The sequence below is a fragment of the Eucalyptus grandis genome, chromosome 9 (assembly GCF_016545825.1).
Source record: "Eucalyptus grandis isolate ANBG69807.140 chromosome 9, ASM1654582v1, whole genome shotgun sequence".
Lineage (NCBI taxonomy): Eukaryota > Viridiplantae > Streptophyta > Magnoliopsida > Myrtales > Myrtaceae > Eucalyptus > Eucalyptus grandis.
In genome coordinates, this window is record NC_052620.1 from 12,678,748 (window position 1) to 12,690,233 (window position 11,486).

Consider the following 11,486-nt stretch of genomic DNA (forward strand, 5'->3'; position numbering starts at 1 on the left):
GGTTTGATTGTACATACAAATTGACAAGTATGACTACAATTATATTGGTAATTAAGGTGAAAATATTTAATGGTGAATATGAATATTATTCACATAAATGGACTAATCCAATGCAATTTTCTTAAGCTAAATGAATATTGGTAGTTATGTCATCTCAATAAATGTTTTTTCCTCATTATTTTCCTTCGTCAAATATCGTTGTGTCTACTATTACTCTATTAGATCTCGTATATCATGGTTATTGATCACCATTAGAGAGTTAACAAGTGAGCTCATTGAAGATTTTTTTTTTTGTCAGTCCTACTCTATTCCTACTCTACACTCACTCTCGACTTTTTGCCTGTCTCTGGGGCATGGGAGTCGAAACCCACTCCCCGAAACTTACGTGTCCCCACCCCATCCCCCCATGAGAAGGTGGAGATTTGAACCCCTCACCTCTCCTTCCATGTTGGAAGGGTGGCCACTAGGCGAATCCCAAGATTAGCTCATTGAAGATTAAGTATGCAATAGTTTGTATTTTGTATTTTTATTTTTTTTTTACAGCCCTTAAAAGCACCTTTTTTTGTGACTTTAGTAAGTAAACCTCAATATTGTATTGGAATGGTTAGCAATCTCAAACAATCAAACAAATATTGGCAAACGGACTAAAACAAGATTTGGCAATTTTAAAATAAATTTAGTTTTAAATTTAATTAAATTAATTTTTACATTGATTATTTACCCACGTCAACAACAAAATGACGTCATTTTGCACTTACTTTCTCGAAAAATCACCACATCAACACTTTGGCCGAATTTTCTCACCATTGGCACTTAAGTATCACTTTCCTAAATTTTGATATTTAAGTGTCCTCCATGCCAAGTTTTGATACTTCAGTGCCCGGCACTCGAGGTTTTAGGGCTTAGAATGACTAGGACGTGATGAACCATAATTGGATTAGGTTTTGTAACTAATCTAATTAATCTAATTTTAAGTACCTTTTGTCCCTACCACAACTATTCTTTACTATTTTCTAATGATCATGTGGAAAATAATATTTTATTGGATTATGACAAGCCTCCAAAGTTTGTATATTTAAGATGATTTGCCTTAACTACTAGAAGTGCTGCTAGGCTAGTTATTAAACGAAGCAAAGCTTTTTCCGTAGTTTTATCAGTGCAAATCAATCTCTCTCTCTCTCTCTCTCTCTCTCTCTCTCTCTCTCTCTCTCTTATCTTCTTTTCTCAAGGTGCCCTTGTTATCTTCATGATATCAACGATGTTTTATCCTTTTAACTGTGATGTTTATTTTGTTATATTATCCTTTTTACTCTTTGAATCGCAACCAAGCTTTGATGTAGTCATTAATCAGTGAAAAAGAAGAAGCTCCAATTGGCAAGTGCCAAACACTATTGCTTTCGATCTCTCCATGTAGGACGTTTGGATTCCGATATTGTGTTCTCGTATTCACGTAGGACCAGTGCATTTCCAGTGTTGTTTTTACTGTCCAACGTCGTCAATTAGATTATGACATTGTGTTCTCCTACCCATCTAAGAGCTGTGCCTTCCCGGTGTTATTTTTACTATCCAACATCGTTAATTAAATTCCGACATCATGTCCTCATATCCATCTAGGAGTAGTTCCTTCCCCATGTTGTTTTTACTATCCAACGTCGTCAATTAGATTCCAATATTGTCTTCTCATATCCATCTAGGAGCGATGCCTTCTCAGTGTTGTTTCTAGAATCCCGTGTCGTCAATTAGATTCCGACATTGTGTCACCCACTCCATCTTAGTTAGTTCTCATTAGCATACTGAAGTGTATTTGAATTAAGCTGTTGATTAGATTCCAGCACCTGTTATCATTAGTCCCGAGTTTGTGTTGAATGATTTCATTGGACTCAAAATTATATATATTAGTGCATTTGTCCAATACTAATATAGAATCTAAGTCCTTTAAAGAAAAACAGTAAGTAATATTTGGCGAAAGATATTTTGTTGCGGGATTCGAAACCGACGAAAGTAATGGAAGAGCATCTGAGGTGGACAGATTACAGCCACTCAATAGACGCCCATCAAACCATTGAAATGGCAATGAAACTTGTGTCAAATGCTGGTATCAGAAACACGTTATGCACTTCAGAACTCACTATCAAGCAGCCAAGCACCAGTGACCATATTCAATTGGACACCTAGACCGACACCCAAACGGCAATCACGCGAAATCCACTGAAGAAAAACTCGCATCATATGCAGAAGATCATTCGCTTATCTAGAAGTGATCGAAAGCGACCCAGGTGCTCTCATTGGTCTTGGTCTTGGAGAAAGTCGAGCCACAAATAAGATTTTCGCACACAATCAGTGTGAACAAGGGAATATTTAGGCATACCTAATTAGTTGACGCACTCCTATTATCAATTAGAATAGTTGGTACAATAATGTCTGGTCATAGGAAATTTCTCCGGCTCTACCCAGAGAAAAACGCAATGCAACGAACGGGTCCACCGTGACTCTCTGGCTCGTCCATATATCCTCCAGAATCACATAGGTTAGACACTTCTCTTAAACTTGAGCAGTATACTTTAGCTTCTAAAGATGGAGAGAAGGGACTCACTGGATGGAACAACTACATCAACGACCGATAGAGGTGATGCCAAGTCATTGATGGGGGCTGAATTTGAGGTGTTCTTGAATTTTAGAGGGTCTGACATTCGCCTGAATTTTGCCGACTGCCTCTATCACTCCATGGATGGTGCTGGGATTCGCGTTTTCAGAGATGATGAAGAGATCATAAAAGGTGAGGCTATTGAAGGCAGACTAGAGCACGCGATTAAGAGCTCCAGAATCTGTATGCCCATCTTCTCTAGAAACTACGCAACTAGCGCGTGGTGTCTTCGCGAGCTTGCATACATGATGGATTGCTCGAGAAATAGAGATGGCAAAGCGATGATCCTGCCAGTTTTCTTTGATGTGAATCCTGATGATGTCAAACTCAAAACCAATCAGTATCATGATGCTCTACACAAACACGAGCAGAAGTTTGGCTGCCATGTAGTGCAGCAGTGGAAAGAGGCTTTGAGAGAGGTTGGTCTTATCAAAGGATGGCATCTCAAAGATAGAGGGTAAGGTTATAAATTTTTTTACTTATTTTAATTAGATATTTCACTGCTATAAGTATAAAATATCAATAAAGATTTTCATCCTTACATCAAATGTTAAAACTATTCATTGCACTGTCTGCCATCAACTAATCACACAATTCACACATATTTAATAGCTACCCCTACAAGGAATTAATTTTATCGTGCCCTTTAGGTTCTGTTCGTTTTGTGCAAATTAACTTTTAGGAAAATATTTTTCGGATTTTCTGGCTTCGTTTCACTAAAACTGAACTAATCGGAAAAAACATTATTCATTAGCAAAAATAGTATTTAAAAATAGGAGAAAATATTCACTTTTCAAAAGAGGAAAATAATTTCCTCACTCACTTTCTCTTATCTTACTCCCATGTTAATCTTTCATTCTTTCTTTCTTTCTTTTTCCCATTTTTAAGAAAATCAATTTTCTAATTGTTTTTCTTTTTTTTTTATCTTATGTTACTTTTTTTCTTTTTTTTTTTTGTTTTTACTTCTGTTTTGGCCGATCGTTGAACATTCGGCAACTAGCCTTAGGTGAGCTTGGGGCTTGACCAATCGATGACATGCCAAGCAAGTTGGGAAGCTAGGAAGCTCAAGCCTCGGTGAGCGGCAAGCTTGAGATCACCAAAATCTAGCAAGCCTCGAGCTCGCCTTCGGCCAGCCACGGCCGCCATGGCTAGTGACTGGCCAAAAAGAAGAAGAAAAAAAGAAAAGAAACATAAAAATAAAAAATAATTTTAAAATCGATTTTAAAAATAAAATAATAAAAATATTGAAAAATAGTATGTTGAGGAAAAGATTTTCCTTTCTGAACAATGGAAAAAAATTTCTGGTTCATTTTGAAGTTTTGGCCGAATACCGGAATACAATTATATTTTTCAGAAATGTCACATTTTCCGTGAAACGAACGGAGTTTTAGTTGTTAGGAAGGAAGGGGAAATTTATTAATAATTGATTTTCTTCCTTTATATCTGCAACGAATATGTTCAAATTCTTTTGGGAGGGCGGCAGCTTCCCGCGCTTGCCTCCCCACTCTTCGTGGTTGGCTTGTGTTTACTTTACAGTATTCCTGAGCTTGACAGGTTAATGTTCTATCCACAATCTTTCTAACTAGACTCCTTGTTTAATTATGATAGCCAAGGTGAACTCATTAGATTAATCGTTGCTGAAGTTTCGATCAAGTTGAATAAAAGAGACAAAATTCTACCAGATTATTTAGTCGGAATTCATGATCGTGTTGAAGACGTCATCCACCTTTTAGATGAAGGTTCTCCCGATGTACGTTACCTAGTAATCCATGGTATGGGGGGCATTGGTAAGACGACTCTTGCCAAGGTTGTCTTTAACCAAATTTCTTGTCAGTTTCATGGTTGTAGCTTTCTTTTAGATGTTCGAGAAGCATCAAAAGGTGGCAAAGTTGTTCAATTGCAAAAACAACTATTGTCAGAAATTCTAAACTTCAAACCAGTGGAGATTGTTGACTCTGATGCAGGGATTGACCAAATTAAAAGGAGATTCCGTGATAAGAAAGTTCTCATTATTCTTGATGACATAGATAAGTGGGACCAACTTGCAAAACTTGCAGAAAAGCGGGATTGGTTTGGTTCGGGAGCAAAATTATTATTACAACGAGGGACACCAACTTTTTGCCAATCGAAGAGGAGAATCGAGAAAATAATTTCCAAAGGTGTTTTGAAGAGTTTAAAATCTATCAAATGGAAGAATTGCACCATGGCCATGCTGTTCAACTTTTCAGTAATCATGCTTTTAGAATGGATTTCCCTCCACCGGACTACAATGATATTTCTCGTGATATTATTTCCAAAGCTGGTGGACTTCCTTTGGCTCTTGAGGTTATCGGTTCCTCTCTTTATTGCAAAAGCAAACGACTTTGGAAAGACACGTTGAAGAAACTAGGTTTAGTTCCCAATCAAGATATCTTTTGCAAATTAAAGATTAGTTTTGAAATGCTAGAGGATGCACAAAGAGAAATTTTTCTTGATATAGCCTGTTACTTTGTTGGTGAAGAAAGGATCTATCCACATCATATGTGGAAAGCATTGGATTTTCTCCCAAGAATTGAGATCAATTTCCTTATCCGCATGTCTTTGATAAAAATTGATGATGATGATAGATTTTTAATGCATGACCTGCTTAGAGATCTCGGAAGAGAAATTGTTCGACAAGAAGACCTTAAAGTTCTTGGAAAGTGTAGTAGACTATGGTGTCCCAAGATTGCGTTGCAGGTAGTGCAGAATAGAAAGGTAATATTATTCACAGCTCGAATTTTAGAGTATATACCTAGATATGTTCTTTTGTTTATGTTGCACATCTCTGGAAACTAAATATATTTAATTTGAGTGAAATCAAGGAAACATCATCGTTTAAATTTAGCCAATGATGTCAATAGCTTACTTTTGAAATCTAAAAGTAGAAACAAACAAAATTGTTAACTTATAGAACAAGTCTATGCAATATATACTCATGGAATGCATTTTATTTTCTTGATGTAGAAAGTTCACCTATGCCTTTTCATGTTCTTAGGGAACAGAAAATATCATGGCACTCAAACTAACTGGACTTTCCATAGAGCATGACTTTACAAGTGAAGATTTTTCAAGGCTGCCTAGCTTACGGTTGTTGGAATTAGAGGGGGGAAACTTGGTAGGAGACTTTAAGAATCTGCTCTCAAGTTTAAGATGGCTCTCTTGGCGTCATTGCCCTTCAGACTTGCAAGCAGTCAATCTATATTTATGGAACTTAGTCGTGCTCAAACTTTCCGATAGTGACATTCCAGAGAATTGGAACGGATGGGGCTCATGCTTGGTATGGTTTCTTATCACATAAATGTTTGTTGCCTTTGGCCTTGCCTTACTATTCTAAGTCTAATTTGTTTCACAGGCAAATCATGACTTGAAAGTTATACATCTTATAAGATGCCATCTGTCATCAACTCCAGACTTCTCGACGTGCTTGAATTTGAAGATACTGGTTCTTGATGAAAATTGTCCAAGGTTGCTACAAATCAGTAGCTCTATCCATAAGCTAGAACGCCTAAAGCGCTTGGAAATAATTCCAGCACAAGTTCAGTTGTCAAAGTTGCCCGCAAGCGTCCCTTTTGACCTGTTTGCAGTGCCTTCTGCAATATGCGGTCTAAAGTGCCTATCGAGTTTAAAGCTAGAAGGGCAGTGTATACAGGAGCTTCATCCATCTATTGGAGAGATGGCAGGCTTGAAGTGCTTGTCTTTAATGAATTGTCATCAGTTTAGACAGCTTCCAGACTCTATTGGGAAATTGAGATCGTTGGTCATATTGAATTTGGTCTACACAAGAATCAAAGAGTTACCTAATTCCATTGGAGATCTCAGAAAGTTGGAGGTAATGAACCTGGGATCCACTCAAATAAGGAAGCTACCAAACTCCATTGGAAGACTAGAATCATTGGTTGAGTTATATTTAGCGAATACAAAAATTACAGGACTGCCAGTTTCTGTTGGATATCTTAAAGGGTTGAAGTTCTTAACTCTGGCTGGAATAATGGAGAATCTTAGAGTGTTGGATTCTAGCGGCTGTAAAAATATCAGATGCACGGGGGGGTCAGTAAAAATGGCAGATTGCAATCGAAGTACAAATATCACGTGGCCTCCTCAACTTTGGAGACTTGGCATATCTTGTGACGATCCTCAATCCGTCACATGGCCTGCTCAGCTTTATAATTTGGCATTAAGAGATGTCACGTCACCTTTAAAACAACCATTCTTTTCCAGCTTGAGATATTTATCCCGCTTAACACTCTTTAGATGTTGGTTTACAGAGATTAACTTTCAGCAGCTAGAGAATCTCCATTATCTAGATGTGTTACTATGTAAATCGCTAGTGAGACTATTGAGTTTATCAAGGTTGCAAAAGCTCAAAAGGCTGATAGTGATGAGCTGCTCGCAGCTAATGGAGATTCAAGATTTAGGAGAATTGGAATCTCTGGAGGAATTATCCATAGAGAATTGCGGCTCTATACAAAGGCTACCTGATCTATCAAAACTACATGAGTTGCGGACATTGCACCTCTATCACTGTGAATTGGTGCAAGGTTTGCCTGATATACCAAACCCATGTCATCTCGATGTTCATGGATGCCCGATGTTAGTCGAGTCTGGCGACTCCTGCGAAACTTGCAGACAATGTAGGGAACCCAACGTCGATGTGAATTGTATGCGGGGTTTATTCAGTCGATCAAACTTGAAGGCCGTGAAGAATTGGAACCATGGGAAGCATCACCGATTACGTCACTACGATTCCAGCCAAAAGGTTACCTGATCTACCAAACTCCTTGGGTTGTAAGTCAAAAGTTGCGTGAGAGGGCACCTTCTCTTTATATATTATATCACAGCTAAATCTAATGTAACATTGTCTCGCATTTATTATTACTAAATCTCTTTTCATGCTGACAATATATGTGGCCCAGCAAAGTAATTCGGATATATGTCTAGTTTTTCAACGATTCACTCCCCTATCGACCGAAACAGTTATTAATTTACTAATCTTTCTATTCTAATTCAATATAATCTAATCTGATAATGTCATCTATCCCATCTAATAATCTAATAAGTATCTTGGTGCTCTGAGCGGGAGTCCTCGCCTTATTATCCTCATTTTTCTTTTCCTTTCCCATTTCTTTATTTGAGGGCCAGCCAACTTTTTTAAAGTTTTCTTCAAGTTCACTTTTAAAGATGCTTGTCCACATTTTTCACATCACACAGTAACTCAGTCTAATCTAATCTAGTTTAATCAAATAAAAGCGTGGCGTTGCATGGTGCTCTATGAGAAGTTGGCGATTCGACACCTGGCAATCTTTTTCTTCCAGTTTTTTCTTTTCTTAAGCTAACCTGCGTTTAACAAATAAAAAAATGCATTGATTTTCTTAAGAAAAATCACATCAAGCTTCATCATAGAAGTATTAAATGAGTACAAAAACTCGTCTCCACGAAGTGACAAATTTAGAGGAAAATCAATTTATTAAGAGTAAAAACATAAGAAACTAAAGCTATACCAAAAAATATCACTAGGGTATATGTCATTAACCAATTCAATGGTAAGAGGAAATTAAACAAAAGTAGAGGATTTTTGCAACTAACATAGTTTGATCATGAGAAACTCGGCTTTGAAGTTAAAGAGGTTAAACTCAAATTATCTTAACAATTAAAAAGTGGTCTTATAAGTGAATATCGTGTTAAAACTAGAAGTCTATGGCATAAAAAAGGGATAAAGGAACCAATAATCCCAGAACTTTTGCAGAATATTCAGTTTGGCGTCTTTTTTCTTTTTCTTTTTTTGGATCAATTGAATCCTTAAATTATATACTATTTTGTTCATATTGGTTCTGTTAAAAAAAAAAAAAACACTGCAGACATGGCCATTAAATTACCATTAAACGCCATATTGGCAATCCTAGTTCACTAGTTAAATTGGAAAATAGTCTGAAAAGTTCTAAACATATTGCAGCTTTATCAGTTCAGTCCTAAATCTTTTAATGTTGCCAATTTAGTCTTAAACATTTTCACTTCTTATCAATTGACTCAATCCAATCAAAATTAGCCTGAAAATGCTAACGTGGACACTGGTGGCACAACGTAGGATCAAATGTGGTACTAACATGGATATTTTTAATATTTGTATTAATTTTTTTTCTTTCTTTTCTTTTTGGCTTTCTTCTTTTGCTTTTTTGATGGTTAGCCACCGACCATAGGCGATGGCCAGCCGAATGGCACGCTCGCCACAAGCAAGGCAGACGGGCAAGGGTGAGCCCTAAGGGGAGCCCTTGCCCAAAGATCTCGCGAGGCTAGCCCTCACCAAATCTAGTTTGGGTGAGGTTGACACTCGCTTGAACGTGGTCTCACAAATCTGGTATGGGCAAGCTCGGTGAGGGTTCCCCTCACCAAATCTCCCAGTTTGGCGCTCGCCTAAGCTAAGGCAGCCTTGCTCAATCGATGCCCAATGAGGCAGCCTTAGATTGAGCAAGGGTCGGCCTCGCCAAAGCCTTTCTTGGGCGAGGGCTCACCGCTTGGCTAGACCTCACCTATGGCGAGGTGAGACTAGCCAACTGGCTGTGGCCAATGGCTAGCCAGCCAATGGAAAAGGAAAAGAAGAAAGCTAAAAAGAAAAGAAAGAAAAAGAAGAAGAAGAAAACAGAAAAAATAACAAAAATTCAAAAAAATTAAAATATTATTAAAATTATCAACATTAGCGACCCAGCAGTCCTATGCCGCACCGCTAGCATTCACATCACTATCTTCTAGCCAAAATTGGCTTAATAGACTTAATTGATAAAAAGTGAAAATGTTGAAGACTAAATTAGCAAAATTAAAAGGTTTAACACTGAATTGGCAAAATTGTAATAGGTTTAAGACTTCTTGGACAATTTTCTTAGTTAAATTAGAAGAATGAAATTAAGTATTTTCTGAAAGTTCTAGAAAAGAAATTTTGAAATGGGAAAAAAAGGACAAATTAAACAAGGGAAAAATTACCAAGACAATTCAAACCTATTGCAATTTTCTCAATCTAGTCCTAAATCTTTTTTTTTTTTTTTGTCAATTCATTGCATCTAGCCGTTTTTTGTTAGACGATGCTGATGTGGACGCCTACCAAAGAAACCGACGATGATGTGGATAATTTTTAATAATATTTCATTTTATTCAATTTTTTTTCTTTTTTTCTTCACTCTCTTCTCCTTCCTCCAACGAATTTGCACCAGCAATGAATATCGCCAACCTCGACGAAGCCTGACCATGGCTGGGCGACCTCGCCCAACTCGCCACCTAGGTCGGCGAGGCTCACCCGTCAACCATGGCAATGCCCAACCTCACCAGAGGCAACGAGGTCAAAGGTTGCGACCTCGTGCGGCCTCTAGCAATGGCTGCCGTGGCTAGGCAAGACCAGACCTCATGCAGCCTCCAACAATGGCTACCAATGGCTAAGTGAAACTCACCTCGTCGAATTTGGTGATGGTCGAGCCTCATTGACTATCGCGATGCCCAACCTCACCAGATTCGAGGAGGTCGTGCCTTGCTAGGCTTACGCAAGCCTCAATGGCCATGGCAAGTCGTGGCCTCGCCATGGTTGGGTGAGGCTTGCCCTCGCCAACGCTCACCTCTCATCGGCTGCTAGCCAAAGGAAGGAGGAAGGAAGAAGAATGAGGGAACAAAAAAAAAAAAAAAAAAAGAGAGAAAGAAAAAGAAAGGAAAATAATAATAAATTCAAAAAATATATATTATTAAAAAGTGAAAGTGTCTACGTTAGCATTGGTCAAATAGTTGGCAATTGGCCGGATGGACTGAATTGACATAATTACAAAATGTTTAAGACTGAATTGGTAAAAAAAAAAAGATTTAGAATTGAATTAGAAAAATTACAATAGATTTAGGACTGTTTTGGTAATTTTTCTATTAAACAAGAGTAGGTGCAAACGAGATCCAACATTTGCCATCATTCCGACGCACATCATTGGCTCAGCCGAACCGAAGCTAGAGGTGCTGAAAGGGATGGTCGAAGAATCATGGAGAATATGCTAGAGGAGGCTCAAAGCGGGACTTGTCGAATCCGAACCTGTAGTGGCCATGGCAATCTCCGGGCATTTTTTTATTCAAGGCTGCGTTTAACTGAGACAAAGAACCTTTTTCAATATCTAAGCATATGGTGGCGAGGGAGAGTTGCAACCTCACTTCGGCAAGGCGGCGATGTGTGATCTTCGCCGGCTTCTTGGCCCGGGCATGTTTCGAGATTTGAGGCGGTGGCACTTTCGCTAGAGTCCCATGAGGGATGCCAAATCCTCGCCGGTGCGTAGGTGGTGGTACCCCGCCCGTGCTCCCTCTTCAACTATCTCCCTTTCTTTCTAGTGTTTATGATTATGCATTTTTAATTTCCTTCCTTACTTTTATTCTGCATAAGTAAATAAATTCAGTCATTATTCATGTGTTGCTGACGCGGTTGACGCGTCAGCATTTCTATCCTTATGCTTGAAAGGACCAACACAAACAAAAATATATATGCAGTTCAAGGACTCAGTTACGGCCGGTTCTTGAGTTTTAACGCTAAATTCCTTTATTGTTGGATTGCCATTCCTTTTTAGGGAGCAAATGAAAAGAAGAAAAATGTATAGAAAAGAAAAGGAAGAGAAGATAAGGGGGAATTAGTGTTATAATTGCATGTAAACTGAAAAGGTCTATTCATAGGGCCAAGCTTGGTTAAAATTTAATCTAGTCTAGGAAAATCAGCAACCCCTAGTCTAAAGCAATGGCATGTTTAATCTTGCTCACTAGCTCACAGGATCCTGTCCTGAGGCTTGATAACAAGGGGATATATATTCTTTACCCGATA

The 11,486-nt window shown here is 38.2% G+C and overlaps 2 protein-coding genes across 2 annotated transcripts; both read left to right on the forward strand.

Moving 5' to 3' along the window:
* Positions 1–2,574: 2,574 nt before the first annotated feature.
* Positions 2,575–3,105, forward strand: LOC120288400 (TMV resistance protein N-like). The gene has a single exon (XM_039302356.1). The coding sequence runs from the start codon at positions 2,575–2,577 to the stop codon at positions 3,103–3,105; it is 531 nt and encodes a 176-aa protein (XP_039158290.1).
* Positions 3,106–3,832: 727 nt separating this feature from the next.
* Positions 3,833–7,556, forward strand: LOC108955164 (disease resistance protein RPV1-like). The gene is made up of 3 exons (XM_039301273.1): positions 3,833–5,380; positions 5,661–5,942; positions 6,018–7,556. The coding sequence occupies exons 1-3, from the start codon at positions 4,832–4,834 to the stop codon at positions 7,428–7,430; spliced, it is 2,244 nt and encodes a 747-aa protein (XP_039157207.1). The 5' UTR covers positions 3,833–4,831; the 3' UTR covers positions 7,431–7,556.
* The last annotated feature ends 3,930 nt before the right edge of the window (positions 7,557–11,486 follow it).